Source organism: Dryobates pubescens, chromosome 17, assembly GCF_014839835.1.
Source record: "Dryobates pubescens isolate bDryPub1 chromosome 17, bDryPub1.pri, whole genome shotgun sequence".
In the NCBI taxonomy this organism is placed as follows: Eukaryota; Metazoa; Chordata; class Aves; order Piciformes; family Picidae; genus Dryobates; species Dryobates pubescens.
Genome location: NC_071628.1, coordinates 7438134 through 7459304, shown reverse-complemented (window position 1 = coordinate 7459304; position 21171 = coordinate 7438134). Strand labels below are relative to the sequence as shown.

General features: G+C 49.2%; 1 protein-coding gene across 1 annotated transcript in view; it reads left to right on the top strand.

The window, feature by feature from the left end:
* The window catches only part of IGDCC3 (immunoglobulin superfamily DCC subclass member 3), a 109307-nt gene extending 91128 nt beyond the window's left edge, over window positions 1–18179 (top strand). Inside the window, exons 8-14 of the mRNA XM_054169042.1 lie at window positions 8474–8721; window positions 9076–9240; window positions 14362–14550; window positions 15220–15324; window positions 16242–16380; window positions 17182–17389; window positions 17862–18179. Coding sequence (XP_054025017.1) covers window positions 8474–8721; window positions 9076–9240; window positions 14362–14550; window positions 15220–15324; window positions 16242–16380; window positions 17182–17389; window positions 17862–18026 — 1219 coding nt within the window. The 3' untranslated portion in view covers window positions 18027–18179. The remainder of the gene's footprint in view (window positions 1–8473; window positions 8722–9075; window positions 9241–14361; window positions 14551–15219; window positions 15325–16241; window positions 16381–17181; window positions 17390–17861) is intronic.
* The last annotated feature ends 2992 nt before the right edge of the window (window positions 18180–21171 follow it).

The following is a 21171-nucleotide window of genomic DNA, read 5'->3' as shown; positions in this document are numbered from 1 at the left end:
AATAATATTTGCATGGAAGCTGAATTTCACTAAACTTCAGCCTCTTATCTCACCAGGGAAGAGCATTTTCTCTTGAGTACTAAATAACTGCATTTTCATGCAAGGGGATGGGGATGTTTGTGCTGGGGAAATGATGCAGTGGGATGCACTTAGTGTGGAAATTACAAGTTGACAACATAGTTTCTATGGAAATAGCATGGAACAATGTGCTGAAAAATAATAACACTTGTTCTGGAAACCTCAGTTATTGGTGGGGATTTCTGCTCTATGGTGTCATATAGCTGCTCTGTGTGTGAAGAAATGCACCTTATGATGCATGACCCTTGCTGAAGGGTCTGGACAGTTTAGGCTGTTGGGAAGTGCTATGTGGCTACCATGGCTTGTTCCTCAAGTCAAAACTGAGATTTTGTTTTTCTACATTTCTCTATAATCTGTCTTTCTGTTTTGATGTTTGAGGCTCTTTTAAAGCTTTGTTACATGAAAGAATGAAGGATTTGCATTGCAAGAGGCAGATAAGTAGAGGTCAATAGAGGTTTTGTCCTGGCTGGAAGTTTTTAGAGCTTCAGAGAGCTTTGTGTGTTCACAAACAGGTGACACTCAATCAAAAAATCATAGTATCATAGAATGATTTTTGTTGGAAAAGACCTCTAAGATCATCAGGTCCAACTGTCAACCTAACACCACTGTGGCCATTAAACCATGTCCCAAAGTGCCTTGTCCACACGTTTCTTGAACACCTCCAGGGACAGTGACTCTACCACCTCCCTGGGCAGCCTGTTCCAATGCCTGACCACTCCTGCAGGAAGGAAATTTTTCCTCAGATCCAGCCTAAACCTCCCCTGGCACAATTCCAGGCCATTTCCTCTCATTCGTGATACCAGGGAAAAGAGACCAACCCCTGCCTCACGCCAACCTCCTTTCAGGCAATTGTAGGTCTCCCCTCATCCTCCTCTTCTCTAGACTAAACAGTCCCACTTCTCTCATCACTTCTTGCAAGATTTGTTCTCTAGACTCTTCACCAGCTTTGTTGCCCTTCTCTGGACATGCTCCAGCACCTCAATGTCCTTCTTGGAATGCAAGGCCCAAAGCTGAAACCAGGATTCAGGGTGTGGCTTCACCAGTGCTGAGTACAATCAGGCTGATGGTCTAGTTCATTGCATGGGCTTCTGAGGCATGCCTGCCCTTAGGATATGAACAGAGCAGAAACAGAAGGGAAATTAGTGCATCTGACCAGGAAGCAGTCAGAAGTGACTGAAGACTGTGCAAGCCGTCATTAAATCCATGATAAAACTCACACTGAGTCCAGCTTTGCATCGCACCAAGATGTCTTACCTAGGAAATCATTCCTCTTCACTGGTGGAGGAAGGTAAAAAGAAGGTCTTTGGTCGTGGTTGTGTCTCCTGGAGCTGCGCTACACATCCACATGAGCTGCGCCTTGGTGAGCATCGCTGTAATCGTTTTCTTATGGGAACCATTTAATGCAATTTAGCATCAGCCTTTTCCTCTGCGAGCTCAGTGATCAGATTACATCGCATCTGGCACAGGCTGGGGCAGCTCCGCCGGTTACCGGGGCTCAGCTGACACGTGGCATCTTCTCAAGCCATAGTAACGCGATTGTAAAGCTGAGCCCTAAGGCCATCGTTCTCCACCATGCTGAACTTTCAGCTTCTTGCACGCTAGGCTTGGTCTACTCTGACCCCCAGCTTCAGGCAAGTGGCCACGTCTGGTGGTTTCCAGAGCTGTCAGCCTGAAAAATGCCCTCGCTGGTACAGCAGAGCTGGGTGCTCTGTAAATTAGAGGAAACAGATCAACGGCTGGTGGGGTTTTTTCTGAGCTTTCTCAAGTTGTCCTTTGTTTCATCCTCATGGGCACGACTAAGAGCTGTAACCCACTTAGTTCCAGGCAGAATCAGTTTGTGATTATGCCTTGGATTTATCAGTCTGTTGCACTTGGAAAATATTTGTCCCTGTAAAGATGGATCTTGAATCTACTAGTAATGAAGCCACTAAACTGCACTATGAGCTTTTTAATTAGATTACATGGTTTCCTAGAAAATTCATTTGGATTAAAACTCTGCTTAATATGGCAATAAAGGTCTGAATGCCCCCAAAGGGATATTTCAGGAAAAAAGGAGTAAATCATCCCAAATCATATCAGGTGCTAATTGATTGCAAAATGTAGCATTAGGAGCAACTTCGTTCACATAAACAAGCACAGCTAGAAATGAGGTCCAGACCTGCAGAAGATCACAGAATTGTCAGGGTTGGAAGGGACCCCCAAGAATCATGTAGTTCCAACCCCCCTGCCATGGGCAGGGATACCCTCCATTAGATCAAGTTGCCCAAAGCCACATCCAGCCTGGCCTTAAAAACATCTGGGGATGAGGCTTCCACCACCTCCCTGGGCAACCTGTTCCAGTGTCTCACCACCCTTCTGGTGAAGATGGTGCGTGCTCTGCTCCTGCAAGCTTGAGGCATGGCTCCTGCAGGCAGTAGCATTTCTGTACAAACTCACAGCCCATGGGAAGAGGCAGCCACAAAACTGTTGCTTTACAAAGTTGAGAAGGGTCCTCTGGCATCTACCTCACCCCATGCTGTCTCTCCAACAGCAAACCCAAGAGGAGCAAACCCTCAAGGTCAGGGGATTCCAGAAGTCCATCATTGTTGAGAATGAGAGACAGCAGCTTCAGGACTGGATTCATGACAGATTGGTTGTGGCTGCTGGTATGACGTCAGATGATCATTTGCTAAGCAACTTCCAGCCTTTGAGCACAGTAAAATAAACCTCATGGGTTGGTTCCGATAAATACCTCTTCCCTCGTGGTCCCTCCAATGTGAATTCTCATCACCTGATGTGTTGACAGTTTCTGGTCACATTAGCATTAAAGATCAGCCTTCTGCTGTGCCCTCTCCAGAGGTGGTTGTTATGTTTTGAAAATGCCAGCTGTGTGGGAACAAAATATCCAATCGATGATTAGCAAAAATCAAAAGCAGTTCTGGGATAGCAGATAATTGTTAATGAAAAATGCATGAAGGCTCAGGCATGGGGAATTGTGGGCTTTGCCATTAAAAGCTGTGAATAAAAATCACTGAAGGAGCTGCTGATGGGGCTGCCTTGCCACACAGGTTGATGGAGCCGATGGGTGTCAGGGTGATGCCGCACTCAGCCATGCTCTCGGCTGGAGAAGCCGATGGAGGCTTTTTGACTTGGGTGGAACCATTCCTGTGTCTGGCAGCCACAGGGTCTGTCCCTCTCTGTTAATCAGAGATGCAGTTTTGCCTGTGTTGTTCCTGGGGTGATGGGGATCAATCATGATCCAAATGCCTGAGAGGTGTAATAGGCATTTCCAGCATGATTCCCACCTGGCATGACCAGCTTGGCCTGAAAGCAGATGTCTCACTGCAGGAGGAAGGGGTGGCCCAATTTAATTGAGGGCTTGTGTAAAATCATGCTTTCTAAGTTATTACTTCAAAATTTACAAGGAAGCATGAAATAGTACCCAAATTACTACTCTGAAAGCTTTATTGCTTTTCTTCCCTTGACCCAATCAGGTTCAGGGGGTAATTTTCAGCCAGAAGTATATCACACTGTGGGGTTTATATTGCCGTAATAGCAAGGAACAAAGGCCAACATCTTCAGAGAAGGCAGGCTCTAAATATTGATTTTCCAAGAAGATTTTATTTACAAAATGGTAATTAAGGGACTTCATTTGTTCCCCTGGAAAAAGGCCTCAGCAGAACCTGAGCTCAGGTGGTATTTGCTCTCCTCGGTGACCTTTGCTTATGAACTGTCTCCTTTGTGAAGTCTTCCTCCCTGGTTTGCACTTGTTTTAGTGCTCTGGGAATGACTCACTTCAAGGGGCACAAATGTTCAGTGTTCATCAGGGAAAATATTCCTCCCTAAATAAACTGCAGGACAACTTTGCTTTCCTTGCACTTCTTGGGCTGCTTAAAACTAGGACAGATGTGGAAACCATCAACCACAAACAGCGCTTTGGCCACAACAATCCCTGGCAATGCTACAGGCTTGAGGAGGACTGGCTGGGAAGCTGCTCAGCAGAGAGGAACCTTCTTACTCTCTGCAAGTACCTGAAAGGAGATTGCAGCCAGGTGGGCGTTGGTCTGTTCAACCAAGTAACAGCTGATGAGACAAGAGGATGTGTCCTCAAGTTGTTCCAAGGGGAGTTTAGGCTGGATATTAGGAAAAATTTCTTCACTGAAAGGGTTATGAGGCATTGGAACAGCTTACCCAGGGCAGTGGGAGAGTCACCATCCTTGAAGGTACCTGAGAGGCATGAAGGTGTAGTGCTTACCAATATGGTTTAGTCAAGGACTCGTCAGCATTAGGTTAATGACTGGACTCGGTGATCTGAGAGGTCTTTCCCAGTCTAGGCAATTCTGTGCTTCTGTGGCTGCTGGCACTTAAAATGCTCTTCTCCCCGCCAGCCACAGCCAGCTCTCTGCACTAATTTCATCACACTCCCTCTTTTGTGCGTCCATGTGCGCGCATGCTGATGTCCTTCCAGATGGGCCCCTCTTCTTCTTTGTGCTGCTGAATCGATGAAGAGGCTTCCTTCAGTTCTCAGACTTTTCAGAGGAGCCTTTGGAAAGCTGATCTCCGGTCACCGGCCCAGACCCCTGACCCCAGCCAGATCAGTCATCGTGATTGCCTATGAGCTGGGAAGACAGCTTGGGAATAGCAGGGCTTTCGAGCAGCGGAGGCCTCCCGTTTCGGCTCAGCCGGGTGTGAATCTGCAGCGGCTCCTCTCCCCATTTCCATCAATGCCTGTCAGGGCATTGTGCAGGGATGTGATGGAGCCCTCTGCTCGCCGAGCGGCTTTGGTGACCAGCAGAAAGCCTTCTGGCATCTCGCCTCGTCTGACGTGCTCACGGCACTGCCAGTCTGGCACTCACAGGAAAGTTTTCCAACAGCAGATGTCCCAAAGTGACAGATTTTTTTTTTTTCCCTGGTGATGGGAAAAAATAAAAGGACACTGCATATTTGAGATGGCTGACACACAGACGCTCTGTGCCTCCCCACACAGCAACTCCATCTTTCCCTTTTGTCTGAGCTCCCTTAAGAAAAAGACAATAAGCGGCAAAACCTGGGAAAGCTGCTGGACCGAAGCTGACCTCGCCACACCACATCCTCCACATCCCAGCAGCGAGGCGGTGGGTGAAGGCAGCAAGAATTTGTCAGTAATTAGGATGAAAATGGATGCCCAGCAGAGGTGTCAGCTGGGATGACGCTGGGCCTCATGTAGCTCACTCCTAGCTCCTGTTCTTCTCGTCACAGCTACCAGGGCTCACACAGGGGTTTGCCAGGAGGTCAGCAGCCTTGTTTCTAGATCTGGTTGGGGGTGTTACAGGGACCAACAGGTAGAGAAACCCCTTAGTCTATTGAAGCTGGGGTTTAGATGCTGGGCATTCTGCTTACCAACTTCTCCATGCTTGGTTTCTGCTCCTTACCCAGGTTGAGAGGCATCACCAAAACTCCGTTTGCTTTCTTGACCCCTATTGTTTTATTGACCCCCATTGCCTGCTCATTGTTTCAGGGAATGTGGGTCCTAAGTGATGGATGGCTGAGGCTCTGATTGCATGGTGCATCCAAACACAGCCTTGTAAAGCTCAAGGAAAAGGAACTTTTCAAAGCCTGAAACAAGTTTCCAGCTATCTGCCATGTCCGTTTTGCAGAAATTTAGTTTATTTATTTATTTTTGCCTGACCTGCAATTTATTTTGACCTGACTGCTTGCTAGCATTACCAGCTGCCCTGGGACCTCTGCACCTGGGATGTCTGAGGTTCTGCCCAGCTCCAGGTCCCAGTGGTCAAGTGCTTTTCATCTGCCTGTGAGAGCAGAGCTCTCTTAGCCTGTCCTCACAGCAGAGGACAGGGGTTTCTGCTCTCACACCATTGCTGGGGCCTCCTCTGGCCCTGCTCCAACAGGTCCATGTCACTCCTGTGCTGAGGACTTCAGAGCTGGACACACTACTGCAGGTAGGGTCTCACCAGGGTGGAGCAGAGGTGGACAGTCCCTTCCCACTACGCTTGAAAGCAGCAGGGTCTAAATACTCTTCATTGTTCCTGGGCTGCTTGTGCCTGGTAAATCTAATGCAGTTCTGGACTTGTGTGCCAGCCCAGCCTGGCTGCTCCTGGGTGCCCAGATGCGCAGCGGCCGCCTGGAAATAATCCCTGCATTGAGGGGGCAGAAGGAAGCTCTGCTGCTCCTTCTACACATCTGCTTAGTGCAGAGCTGCAAGTACAGCTTTTGGATGGCATAATCCTGCCTTCTGCCATCTGTCCTCACAAGAATCAGCTCTTGTTGACACAGTTGAGCCACGCATCAGGGTCCTTCCTCCCTGTGCCCCCCTCCCAGCCCTGCCTTTCTCCTTCCATTTAATCAGATACGTTGAGCCCGTGGCTATCAGAGGAGCTTAGGGCTGATTCTCTAAAATCACCGTATCAGCTGAAACCATCACATTTGATATTCCATTTACAATGTTTCCAAGGAAACAAAGGCACAGGACATAAATAGATGACTGTTAAACATTTGCTCACTCACCGTGGTCCCGATAATTTGCAAGGCAGAAAGAGGGACGTCAAATCAACAGCAATAGGAAATTTTAATGTGGGAAGGCCAATATTTTGCTGCAATTAGAAGCAGGCAGGCAGGTGAAGGTTATTTGTTGTTTCCACCTCCCATGTACAGCTTTTCATTTACAGATTTTCGTTTACATAAAAGGCAGCTTCGATTATGACCCCCAGAAAGCTGTGAAGTGCCTCTTGCATGGGCAGGGATGCTTGGGATTTACTTGTGTGCAGTCAAGTCCTAATTCCACCTGGAATTCATTGCAGGAGAAAAAAACCCCCACATTTCTTTCTCCCCAGAAGCAGGCAGTAGATGTGAGTTTTTGTAAGGTTTGAGTCATTCCTTACAGCAAAACAGCAACCAAAAAGCTCCAAGTTGGTGTAAACCCACAAGTTGATGCTGAAGCTTCCAGTCACTGTGGTCTCCCAGGCATTCATGCCAAGCCAGAAGCAAACCATACTTCAAACTAACTGGGCAGGACTGGAAATACAGATGCAGAAATAGGGGTTAATGCAGAGTGGTGCACGTGTGTGGGATGCTGTAAAATAGAAGTGGTGGCAGTGGTGAGTGGGATTTTATTCGCACAAATTGAATCATGTCATTCCAGACTTGGTTTCTGAGGAAGGGAGCAAGCCCTGGTGAGAGCAGGGATGGGTCCCTGTTTGTGTCCAGGTATTATTAAGGAAAGCTGCTTGCACGCTGAACAGCAAGAGAGAGCTCATTTGCTGCACAGCTACTTTGCAGTCAGTGTTTGCGGGTGGTGTTGTGAAGCTACTGAGCAGTGCAGTCCTGGGGCTGGCTGTGAGCCTCCTCTGGTTATACACAGCCATTACTGGAGGGTTATGCAGCGCTGAAAGGGCTTTCAGTTCATGTGGGCACGTGTATAAGGACTCTGGTTGTCCCTGTATTCAGTGAGCCACCTGGAGAAGGTGCAGAGGTGGGCACTGTGCTCAGAAACACTCTCATTTGGGAAGCCCATACATCACTGGCTTTTCTTTCTCCTTTAGGGATGTTCTCCACCAGGGCAGCCAGTGCCTGTCTTTTTCTTAGAGGTTGAAACCAGCACCTAATCTTGGTGTGGAGGTCCCTGAGAGCAACCTGGAGGAATTGTCCTGGTTGCTTCCCTGGGAAAAGTGAACTTTGATGCACCAGCATGAAAAAGATGCTCAGAGGTTTTACAGGCAAAACCTGCAACCTGCTCATGAGCTTTGGCTTTTGGCTCATGGTCACCTTTCTGAAAATGCAGAAGCAGGAGCTGAGGCTGTAATCCTGTTGGATAAGTCAGCTAATCCCAGCGTTACCCTAAGACTGCTCTAATGTGCTATAATGCAATTAGAGCATCACCAGAGGGCTTTCTGGCTGCGCTTGATTAGACTTGGCTTAGCAACTGTGTGCGGTGCCTGGATGGGTCTCACTGGAGTGTACTGGAACTAAGCCAGTTAAAGTTGATTTGGGTGTATGGATGCTCTTGCCACAGAGCTGTCTCTGTATTGTGGCTGGGATCTTCCTGCACCCACAGCTTCAGATCCTGGACCTTTCCCATCCCACCCTCTGTCCCCATCTGAACCACAGACTTTACCAGGTGAGACAATCTGTCCAGTCAGGGGATCTGGAAATGAAGCATCCATCTCCTGGACTTTTTCTTCCCCAAAAGCATCATCCCAAAAGCTTCCTGGAAGCTTTCTGTGGAAAGAGAGGGCTGTGGGATGCCCTGCCATCAGAGCCAGCATGGGGGCCATGGCATGGCCAGAGGGGAGGGAATCACAGAGTCATAGAATTGCTTTGGTTGGAAAAGACCTTTAAGATCATTGAGTCTGACCACTGCCAGGGATGTCCACTGCAGAGCACTCCGTGAGATGCTTGTCCTTCTTGTGTCCCCACACAGCACTCTCTCCATCTACGGGATCAACCAGACAGATGAAGCCATCTACCAGTGCATCGCCGAGAACAGCGCCGGCTCCACGCAGGCCAGCGCTCGCCTGACTGTGCTGTGGGCAGATGGGCTGCCTGGCCCTCCGCAGAACGTGAAGGCTGAGACGGTCTCTGCCACCACCATCCAGGTGTCTTGGAGAGAGCCTCTGCAGAACACCAAGGAGATCATCGGCTACGTGCTGCACATTCGGAAGGCTGCAGGTAGGGTGCTCTATCCACTACCCAGAGCATCTTCAGACTTCTGTACCCATTGGGTACAACAGGTCTGCACTGCAGTGGGCAGTGCTGCCACCCATGTTCTCCATCACCTCCCTGTTGCTGAAAGACAGATGAGGCAGCAATGCTTATGTAAACACTGAAAGGGTGGGGAGGGTGAAGCTGCGTTGTCAGATCCTGCTGCCACTTAGGTGTCAGGCAAACTAAGCCAGAAAGCAGCAGATACTGTGGGCAGATACCCATCCACCTTAAGGACAACAATAACCACTTGCAACATCTGTTTAGTCTCTTTACCTCTTGCAAAGCCTAACACTGCACTGTTCTCTCCTTGCACTTCAGATCCTGTAGAGATGGAGTATCAGGAGGCTGTCAGCAAGAGCACCTTCCAGCAGCTAGTGACTGATTTAGAGCCCTCGACCAGCTACAGCTTTTATATAAAGGCTTACACCTCCCGGGGTGCCAGCAAAGCCTCAGAAGTCACAGTGGTGAGCACGCTGGGAGAAGGTAAGGAGCGCTTTGTGCTGGGACCATCAGATGCTGAACCCCACTGTGCGTAGCAGCAGCGCCGGTCACCCTGACACCCGCTGCGGAGCGCTTTGGCACATTGCCTGTGGTGTTGATGCTCCTTGTTCCTGCTCTTCCTTGTACTCTGCACCATCCTTTGAACCTCACTTGTATGGGGGGTGGGGAGTCAGCTACTGGCCTTACACACAGCATTGCCTGGCACGGCTGATGTTGTGGCGCTGGGGGGAGTGCAGGTCTGGCTGGTCTCTGCGTTGCAGCTGCTCTGGGCTTTTCCTACGCTGCTTGCTAAGTGCAGATTTCCTGCTCAAGCAGCGTCTCAGCATCCTCCAGCAGCTCTGGTACTCGCAGCTCTTAACTCAAGCAGTGCCACGCTTCTATAAATCTGATATTTTTTTCTGCTCTGCCCTGGAGAAATCACACTAAGGCTGGGCTGTCCTGACTTACAAATCCCTGCCGTGGAGCAGCCTCCCGTTTCAGTGGCAAGTTAGGGCCATCTCTAAGGCTTTTCCCCTGATTTGGCCTCCCGGCTGGGGCCACCAGTTAACTTCCTGAGTAAGAAAATGGATGCTTTAATGCAGGACCCTTGCACACAGACACCAGATAGCAACCACAGCCTCATTGTGATCTGTCAGCATTTTAGGAATATTTTTCTGGAGATCTCCTCAGCACCTCTGAATCCTGGCTCCTTTCACACAGAAATGTATTTCTTAGGAGCATTGTATCATTCTCATGAACACTCAATAGTTATGAATCTGCAGCAGAAAGGCCTTGGGTGTGAGGATGTTATTTAGGATCAGATGAAAGAGTGTGTTGACTTCCAGGTGAGGGATCCAGCTCTCATGCCATTTTCATCCCTTGCAGATTTTTGCTGCAGCCTTTAAGCCAATAAATCCTCCCCCTGCTGGGTCGTTGCTCTGCACATTTATTTTCCTTGGTACTCTGCAGGGCATCAGTCACCCTTTGAGTTTGTTTTTCTTTCCAATTTAGAGACAGAAGGATGGACTAAGGCAGAACATGAAACTCCTTGATCCAGTGCACTGAGTTCAGCTACTGGAGCTAGAAGCCAGCCATGCTTCATAGAGCCTGGGGTTTCTGCAGAAGCCTGGGTCAAGCTGGAGAGGACTTTTTGTCATTGTTGCCTTCAATCACGACACAAATAGTTAGGTGTCTGGTTGTGGGATCATAAATTTCTTGTCTCTGAGGTTTCAAGGTCTCACTGTCATGTTCTGCTATCCTCTAAAACAGGCTCATCCTGTGTAACGAGACTTTAGCAATTAGCCTCACGTTCAGGATGGACAAGCTGACCTGGCTGAGATTACTCAACCCCAGCTTGCTTTTGTTTTGTAGGAGGATAAAAAGAGATTTAAAAGGCCCTGTTCTGGCTTGATTTGTTTGCTTTGTTTCACTTGGATGCTTGTTGCCTTCTGCCCACAGAAGAGAGGACTGGTCACAAGTCAGGAGCCAGTAGCTGTTGTCACTGCAAGCATGCCTCTTCTCACAGCCAAGCCATCTCATCCCGTGCCTTCCTGAGGTGCACCAGGGAGCTGTGACTGTCCTAAGCTCAGACAGCCCCTGGGTCTGTGCTAGCAGCCTCAGAAAGGGACAGTAGTTCCTTGATATACTATGTCTTGGCTTTGTCATCCCAGCTCAGCGTGATGCACATGAGATGTGCACAGAGAGGTGTGAGAAGCCCCATGGGGGCAGGGCCCTTCATGGTGCCATGCTGCCGTGTCCTGCCTCACGTGGAAAGGACACAGAGCCTGAATCTGGCAGGCAGGGATGGTTTGGTGGGATTTGGGCAGCACTTGTTGGACTGGCCAGCAGAGATTCTGCCAGCTGGAGACTGCTCTGAATGCAAAAGTTGTACAGGTATTGTCTGGAGTAGGAATATGATGAAGGGAGTGAGGATCAGGGCTGCTTTCAACTTTTCAGAGCTATGAAAGTGCTGAAAGTGCTTGGCTGAAGACTGCAATGCCTTCTAGGAGCACAATGCTCCTTCCTTTGTGCTAGTGATAGTTTAGGGTGGAAAGTAGAAGGGAAGATGCCACAAAGAAACTACTCAAGTGAACCCTGTCCTCCACAAACCTCTCTTGCTTGAAGGTCCTCTCGTCTCCTCCCTGTTGTTGTCTTTTAAATCTCAGCCTCTCTCCGCTTCACTCAGCAGCACACACTCCTTCTCCTTGTCTTTTAATGCTTTTTAGGATTTTCTCCAGGACTTTTTGACATTTCTCTAGGGTGAAGACTGTTCCTTTAGTCATCTTCGGCTAAAGACACCTTCAAGAAGAAAGTTGAAATGGCCTGGGGAAAATTCCAAACAGCACGGAAGAGGAAAACAAGTACCCCAGCCCTTAGCATGAGGGAGATGCCTCACTTATAGTAGATACTATGTCTTATATATACTTCTGTGAAGCACCTACAGACTGCTGTGTGCACTTCTATTTACACACACACGCAGGTATACTCCATCTGTATACACTTATTTGTGTAATAACATGACCAGCACGTGCATTCTGCGAGTGCATCCATACCAGCTATATGATACATATATATATATATATATACTCAAAGCTTGAATAAATACTATATATTCCATACATCAAAGGAGAGAGATTCTTGTGGTTTTTATTAACTGTGAGGCTTTGCACCCATAAACCAAAGCCAACTCGTCACCACTCAGGACGGCCCACGTCAGTGTTTCTCTGTGCCCTGGCATAATGCAGTTTCTGTGGCATTTTCACCCGTCCTTTGGCAAGTGGTGCTGTAAGCAAGAGTCCAGCTTCTCAGAGGGGGGAATCCAGGCAATTCCTGATTTTTGTCCTAAAGGGAAATGGGAGAATTTCTTAAAAAAAAAAAAAAAAAAAAAAGAGAGAGAGAGAGCATTTTGTTGAATTGCAAAAGTACACAGCCTTGGGAGGAGTGGTTCCTTCTGGTGTGGATAGAATCGACGCTGCTCTGCACCCAGAAAATGTGAAGCACAACCTTCTCATCCGAATCGGAGTAAATCCTGCACACAAAATGTACTTCAGCCCATGTTTTTCCCATGGCAGCTCTCAAGTAGGAGGAAGCTCATAACCTCACTGAGGATAGCTGCTCCAAGTCTTTCCTCCTGAATCCACATGGAGATGCTCACAAGTCAGCAAAGACTTGTTCCTCCCTTTGTACTTATTTGGAGGGCATCGCTTTGGGAAGAGTCAGGGTAGCCTAGGTCCTCCTTCTCACCAGGAGAGATGTCTTTTCTTCCCTTAAGTCTCCTTGTGGGAAAGCTTGAGCTCTCAGTGCCTGGGAAAAGACAAACTGTAGTGCTGTATGCTTTGGCTTTTCCCATTAACTAGAGGAAATGCCCTTTTTACTCTCATCAGTCTTACACTAACAGCCATGTTTCATCTGCCTCTCCCTATCACTCTCTAAGTGGCTGTGTTGAACTCTCTGCCAGAGGCCAGGTTTGCACTGCTCAGCCTTTAGAGACCCTTTGGGGAAAACAAAACAAAAAGCAGCATCAGTCCAGTGCAAGCCCAGCAAGCCTTATATTGGGGAACTTCTGAGCTTGGAATCATGTGGGATTGGAAAAAGAGCTCTGCCTCCAAGCCTGGAGGCTGCTAGGGAAGCAGGGCTGTTGTTTTGCTGGATAATTTTGCTGTAGGGTATATCCAAGCTCACTGCATGGTAGAGCAGTACCTAAAACCCTTTCTCCCTTCTGGACCTCTGGGCAGGGCAGGACCTGCAGCACCTGGTGCTCTGCACCTTCTGAATGGTGTCAAAGGCTGAGGAAACTGATGGAACCATTTGGCCCAAGGATGTTTTGTGGAAATGTAGTAGGGGGAAAAAATCACAATCCTGCTGAGATACATCTCTCTGTTGGTGTGATCAGTGTAGGAGAAAGGGAGGGAGAGGGGAAGGAAGAGCCCTGGGAGAAATGTGGTCTTCTGTGTCCCAGCTCTGCATGCAGGTTTGGGGCAAAAGCAGCTTTGGAAACCCCAAATGCCTGCTTCACAGGAATCATAGACTGATTTGGATTGGAAGGGACCTTTAAAGGCTATCTAGCCCAACTCCCCTGCAGTCAGCAGGGACATCTGCAACTAGAGCAGGTTGCTCTAAGTCCCAAACAATGTGACCTGCAATGGTTCCAGGAATGGAGCATCTGCCACTTCTCTTGGCAACCTGGGCTCACCATCATCAGTGTAAAAAATTTCTTCCTTCTATATAGTCTGAATCTCCCTCTCCAGTTTAAACCATTGTAAAGAAATTGGCTTTGGCTTGCAAATGTTTGCCTCTCAGCCCAGGCTGATGGACAAGATGGGGCCAGGCAGCTTTTTGGGGACCTGGTGAGGGAATGGCTGTCATTACGCCCCTGCAGCACACCCTGAGAACACAGACAGGGTTCGGGGCATTGACTGGAGCAAAAGGCATCCTGGTGAGCTTTCACTCCGGCCTCGGTGACACTGGGCAGCAGCAGGGACATCTTCCCAGCTAAACCCATGCACCCCTAAGGCCAGGTAAGTGCCTGTGATCCTAAACAAGCCAGCCACAGCTCTGCAGGGATCTCCACCTGCTCCGGGATCTAGGACTGTTAATGGAGATGACCCTGGTCTCTCCTAAGTCCCCAGCACAGAATAACAAACGTCCTTCCTAAAGCTGATGGGCAGAGCAAGTTCCCACACACCCTGCAAGCTGTTGCAGGTACCCAGCATGCATTTAGAGATTCCCTACCTCCATCCTTTCTGGTTCCTTCCTCCCTGGGGGATTAATTACTCTGAAAGGTCCTCACTGCCCTCGGGGCAAGGGCAAAAAAGTGGAATTTGGGAATGCTGTTGCCAAAGTTGCTGCATTCCTGCCCTGACCCCAGGGGGCTGAGCATCAGATTGCAGTTGGAGTGTCAAAGTAGCCTCTTTGCATGCTGAACTGAACAAAGGGAACCTTTGGAAGCTCCTCCAGCTCCTTCAGGAAGTTCAAAACTGTTAAACCAGGATCTGGTCTGATGTGATTTTTCTCATCTAGGACATTCTGTGGTGCAATGAACACAGGGAAAGACTGCTGAGGAATTTCTCTTTGTGCAGACTCAAAAAGCATATGCAACCCACTGTCTTTCTCTCTCTGTTTCAGTCCCAGCCATGCCATCCCTCTTTATTAAAGTCATTAACAGCACTGCCGTCCTGGCTACCTGGGAGCCCTCCATCAAACTGGGCCAGCACGAAGGCTTCAAGCTGTACTACCGCAAGGTTCACCTCTCCCAGTACACAGGTCCGGTGCTGCTGCCCAGCAACGTCACAGCATACAACATTACCCACCTGGGTGAGTATGGTGACAGCTTGCTCCAGGTCCCCTCCTGACCCTGGCAGGGTCTGTCGTGATGGGAGGGCTCAGGTGTGTTCATAGGATGTTAGGATTTGGAAGGGACCTTCAAAGGGACCTTCATCAAGTCCAACCCCCTGCCAGAGCAGGACGGACCACAGAATCTAGCTCAGGTCTCACAGGAACACATCCAGATAGGTCTTGAAAGTCTCCAGAAAAGGAGACTCCACAACCTCTCTGGGCAGCCTGTTCTGGTGCTCTGTGACCCTCACAGTGAGCAAGTTCCTCCTCATGTTGAGGTGGAACCTTCTGTGCTGTAGTTTATATCCATTGCCCCTTGTCCTATCATAGGGTGCAACTGAGCAGAGCCTGGCCCCTCCCTCTTGACCCCCAGCCCTCAGATATTTATAAAGATTTATTAAATCCCCTCTCAGTCTTCTCTTCTCCAGAATTAAAAGCCCCAAGGCTCTCAGCCTCTCCTCTCAGGGCACATGCTAAGCTGCTAAGCAAGAGATGCTGCAGCTCTCCCCCAGGTTTTTTGGGGGGGCTTTCTCAGCAGCAGGTACTTGTTTGCAGCATCTTGTGTGTAAGATGTGTCCCCTAAATAAGCATGGCTGAGGGAGGGAATGCTGAAGATTAAACCTGAAATGATCTCGTGTCTCTTAACAGACGCATCAGTGGTGTATGAAGTCAAGCTCCTCGCCTATAACCAGCATGGGGATGGAAATTCAACTGTCCGCTTCGTGTCCTTGAGGGAAACTGTGGAGAGGACAGGTGAGAGGGGACACTGGGCTTGGAAGTGGTTTATGAAAGCTTTCCTGGTGGCAAGGCCAGACACAGACTCCAGACACCCATGGTTCTACTGCATCTCACCTTCAGCCACTTGTTTCTTTGCCACGTCACAAGTAAAGATGAAGCAAAACTCCACAGGGCTGGGACCTCTTAGTGCTGGTAGGGTTAACTTCTCTGCCACATGGCTTGCAGCATCCCCACTGGCCAGTCCAACCTGATGGCTTTTTTACCAAGGGGGCAAAGACAAACCAAATGTCCCTCTAATTGCCACTTTTGTCCCTTAAGCTTGAAGCAGAGGTAAAGCTATGGACATGAACAAACCCCCATACCAAAGCTAGGAGCTGCAATCCTTGGATGAGATGTGGTGTGCTGAGCACCTCCTCTCTCCTGGACATTTTAACCTTCAGTGGTGCTGGGAAAGGAGGACACATGGCTTTGGAAAGGAGAAAGGCTGCAGAGCATGAGCACTGCATTTTGTTGCAGAAAAGGGGAAATCTCTAGAGGGAATCTCTAACTGATCACACCTTTCATATTCACCTATGTGTAAAAAACATCCTGCTGCTCTTGAAAGCATTTTAAGCCTTCCAGTGGGAATATCTTCAAGAAACAGCTATTACTCTTCTGTCTACATTGGAGTAAATACTAATCTCATTGGTATCTGCCTACTCAGACCCTTCAGCCCTATGCTTGCTATGGTTGCTTTCCTGGGGTACCAGAAGCAGGAGAGCTGCTCTGGCAGGTGGTGCCCACCTCCAGCTCCACATCCTGCTTTGTTTTTCCCCAAATATGGTTTCCAGCACTGCTCAGGCTCTAACCTTTGCTCTGGGCTCCCCAAAAGCTGAAGGAGCAACAGTCAAACAGCACTGCTGACCTTCCCCTCTTCCCCTTTCTTCTGGCAGTGCTGAATCCTCCTTGTGACTGCATGAAGGATGAGCAGAACAATAAAACCTCTGCCACTGGCATCATCATTGGGATCCACATTGGCGTCACCTGCATCATCTTTTGCGTCCTTTTCCTCATGTTTGGGTACAGAGGAAGGTAGGAATTGCTCACACCACTGCTCGCAGGGGCTGATGTGGGTATTGCTGCAGGGGTCTTGCACCCGCAGTGTTATCACAGAGTCAGCCATGTCCCTCAGCTCCGCATCTACACAGCCTTTGAATCCCTCCAAGGATGGGGGAATTCCACCACTGCTCTGGGTAAGGCTGTTCCAGAGCTTGACAACCCTTTAAGAGAAGAAATTTTTCCTCATCTCCAACCTATACCTCCCCTGGTGCAATCTGAGGCCACTTCTTCTCATTCTATCACTTGATACTATAGAGAAGATACTGACCCCCACCTCACTCCAACCTCCTTTCAGGGAGTTGTGGAGAGGCAAAAGGTCTCCTCTCAGCCTCCTTTTCTCCAGGCTGAACCACCCCAGCTCCCTCAGCTGCTCCTCAGGAGACTTTTGCTCTAGACCCTTCACCAGCTTTGTTGCTCTTTAGGCCATTGCACAGCCCAGCTCCTAGGAAGGCCAGGTGCTGTTCACAGCATGGCTCCTGCCTCCCTCCCAAGCATGCAGACCCAGTGGGCTTCTCCAAATACACCCCATCAGCTCTGGTTCCCCTTGAGGAACCTAGTGCTTCCCAGGACCATCTCTGTTTCTGCTCTGGCAAACCTTGACCCCTCCTGTAAAGCAGAAGCCCTTTCTTGGCAAAGGGAAGAGAGGTGACTGTAGGAGGGATTTAAGGAGTAAAGGAATGCAGCACAGGGTAAGGCAGTCTCAGGCTTGGGGGAAGGAACAGGGAGGAGGCACCAGCTTTGCTCACCCTCAGGCTCTGTTTCTTTATTTTTCAGGCTGCTGATGTGCAAAAACGTGCAGGAGCAGCTGTCAACCCCACAGATCCCCAGGAGCCAGCGGAGCTCCACTGGCCTTGTCCTGAACGGAGCTGCTCGCAGGGACAGGGACGACCGGGACCTGAATGGAAAGCAGCTGGATATGAATGAGCTGGAGAGGTTATTCCCAGCATCCCCATCCCAGGAGCAGCAGGACAAGGGAATGATGGTAAGTCCAGCAGGATGGGAGCATGCATGGGAGGAGACTGAGGGGTGGCCTCATTAATGTTTATAAATATGTAAAGGGCGAGTGCCAAGAGGCTGGAGCCAGGCTCTGCTGGGTGATGCCGAATGACAGCACAAGGGGCAATGGGTGGAAGTTGAGGCATAGGAAGTTCCATGAAAACATGAGGAAAAATTTGTCACTGTGAGGGTGACAGAACACTGGAATAGGCTGCCCAGGGGGGTTGTGGAGTCTCCCTCTCTGGAGATATTCATGACATGCCTGGGTGCGTTCCTGTGTGATCTGGTATAGGTGGTCCTGCTCTGGCAGCAGGGTTGGACTAGATGATCTTTCGAGGTCCCTTCCAGCCCCTGGCATTCTGTGATTGTGTGATTCTGTGAATGCAGACATGGCTGCATGTGTAAGAGCATTGGTGACCTGCTGCCATCCACTGTACTGTCCCCTTCTCTCTCTTCAGTCAGCTCACAGCTCGCCGGCCACCCAGGACGACACCCGGCTGACCACACTCCCTCTGGATGAGTTCAGCTTCATCGAGGAGCAGCCAGACCCTCTCCTGAAAAGCCCTCGCAGCGGCAGCCCAGCTGCTCCAGCTCCCAACCAAGGTCCCACCAATGAAGGATAAAACTGCCAAGACTCGAACCCTCTTGCAGGAGTTGGCTGGAAACCAAACCCACGGCTGGTGATGTCTTTACGACGAGTCGTCAATCTCAGGTCAATTGAAGATTTCTATGGTCTGATTGTTATTTTTGTTGTTTTGCTTTATTTTTATATATATATATATATATATATATAAATATATATATATGTACACAGCCTTTTGGAAACTCTTGTGAAGTTTTATCTTTCTGACCACTCCTGGGCCTCTCGGTGGGTTTCTTCCAGCGATGGTTTTATGGAGACTGGTCACAATGGATTTTTTTTCCCCTGCAGCTGCTAAGTAAAAGACTCCTTGGCAGAGTGTGGCGAACTCTCCCATCTCTGACAGACTGGGGATATGGTTGAGCCTCCTTCTCTTGGCATCCCAGACTTTTTTCCCAGTCAGCAGCTTTAGGACTACTTTTGGGATCTATTTTTTATTTCCAGAAGACTGGATCTGGAGAAATCCTTCTCACTTGACTCCAAAAACGGCAGCCCAGGAAGGGCGCGTCTCCGTGGATTCGATGATTTTGTACACTTTCTCTGTTTCTCAGGATACCTTTTTTTGCTGATTGACTCTAAATAATATGAAAAAAAAAAGAAAAAAAAAAGAGTGTGTGTGTGTGTGTCAAAGGATGCCTGCCTGAGGGCTACTGAAAGACTTGGACAGACAACCCGAGTGAACTCAGAACCTACCTCAACCGGAATGAATGTCTTCTGGGAAGCAGAAATACCTGCGTCTTCCTTCATGTTCAAAAAACAAGTAGCATAGCACTTGGTCAGTACAAGCTTGGTCCTACCTCAGCAGTCACGCTCTGTACCTGCCACCCTGGTGGCTTTATTGTTGTCGTTGTTCCCATGTAAAGCACTTCCAAACCTTTGAAAGCAATGTTCTACCTCAAGCGTGATAGGAACTCGTGTGTGTGCTCTGTGTGTGTGTGTGTGAGAGCGTACGTGTCCTCTCCTCTCCCTCTATTCCTGCCTCTCCCACCCAGCCCTGCACGAAGTGTGATGCTTCACTGGTGTTATGAGCTTTACTTTTAGGTGGGGTTCTGGGGTGATGTTGTGTGGTGGAGATTTGTGTCATGGTTTTTTACTTTAAAGATTTTTTGGGGCCGTCACAGGCGCGCAGCTCCGTGCCCCGCGGTTTGCTGGCACCCTTGGCTCTTGCGGGGCTGATGTGGGTGCTGGTGGTGGCTGCCTCTGTCTACCCTGGGTGTATCTGGGAGTGGGGTAGGCAGGATTGCTCAGATGCCAGCACTGAGGCCAGAGCACCCTCCTGCCCACTCAGCGTGTTGCTCCCAAAGGCTGATTCCTGGTAGGAAGGTCTATGGCCTGTGCCAGCATGAGCAGCGTAATACACCTCTGGGAGGTGGGAATCTGGACATCGCTTTGTCCCTTCAAAGCCCGCCCTGCCATCAGGAACACCTACAAGGAAATTCTGATACAGCACTTCCAAACCCCCTTGAGATGCTACTGAGCAGCTCCCAGTTCCTCCAGCATATTTTCAGCCAGCAGATCATCCAAAGGATGAGCTGAGCTGAAAAGGTCTCACTTCCCTGGAACAGATGAAGTGAGGAAGACTCCTGGATGGTGATGCAGAATGAGACCCTGCACTGGAGGATGCTGGGAACTACTGGCAGCTGCCCTTTCCCCATGCCCAGGGTTGGCAGAGGAGCTCCTGACACCAAAGAGAGGGTTTGTGCATGACCCTTATTCCAGGGACCAACCACCAGCCTGCCACTGTGGCTTTTGGGTTGTCCTGGCACGGTGCAGCCTCGTGAGTTGGTGTGTTGACCAGCATCATCTATGGGGCGAGGTGGGGGCACGCACAGGGGACAGGGATATTGGCCAGCCAGTGCCCAAGGGCAGTCCTTTACCTGCCACATGCACTGGGTAAAGCTGGGCAAATGTGAAGGCTTGAACTCATTGTGTAGGTGGTGGTAAATCAGACACCCTGCTGTGTGCAAGGACAAGTGAAAGGATTCAGGAAAGGAAATGAGTTGAAGTTGAAACAAGGTCAGAATTGTATTGTTTTAAATGGTACCAGTGGGAGTGTTCCTTCTGTCAGAAACGTCCCTGTCACCTCCCATTTGGCAGCACTTGTGCTACCCGCTGTCAATAATGGAGTGCACAAGAGGAGCAGGCAAAGGCCAACAGCTCTTCCCCTGTGCTGTGCCTGGGCTAGGGGAGCTGTGAGCAGGACTCTGTCCTTCCAGATCAGATCATCCAGCTTGTCCCAAGCAGATGTAACGATGCTGACCTCGAGAGCAAGGAACTCTTGAAGTTCCATGTTTGAAGCCCTCTCCCAGTAAAACTCCTTCCCTCCTGTAGACATCTTGCATGACATGAAAAATGTGAAGGGCTAAACTTCTGTATTAATCCCTGCCAAGAGCCTCTCCCTGCTCCACCAAAGAGGCTTTAGGTCATCAGACTGATTCCTGCTCACATCTACCATGGGGTGATGCTCCTCCTCCACAGTGCTGGACCTGGAGATGGCCTGGGAAGGGACCATGGGGGGATGACGCTGGTGGCACCATGCAAGACCGGTAAGCCCAGCCCAGCCCAGCCCATCCTGGGAGCTGACAGCTGCTCGGTCTTGGAAAGGGCAGTATGGAGGAGGAGATGCCAGCCAGCTCAAGTTATAAACTCATATCAAAGACATCCCAATCTCCTCCTGCCATCCCATCCCATCCCATCCCATCCCACTCCCTCTCCAGCCCAGCTTTTCTTTCCGTTGGGTTTCTTTTTGTGCGTGTCACGCCGACATTCACATTGAGTAAGTCCTGTTGCCAAAGTGAACACAGAATTTAGATTAGCTTTCAGCTCAGACTTCCTGCAGCTGTGAACATGCTATTAATTTAATATCATATTCTTGTGATATTGTAATAGTAACAAGTATTTGTCACTACTTCCTTTTATTAAAGGGAAATGCTGTGCCATTTGACTAGCTGACATATGGTAGTAGATGGAGAATAGAGCTTTCTGCTTTTGGTTGTTGTTTTGTTTGTGTTTGGGTTGTGTTTTCTTTAATTATGCAGAAATGTGATGGCTTAAACCAATGCAGACTGGGTGTTGGTTTGAGGCAGTTGAAGATGGGTGTAAATCTTTAAAGACTATTTTTTAGATAC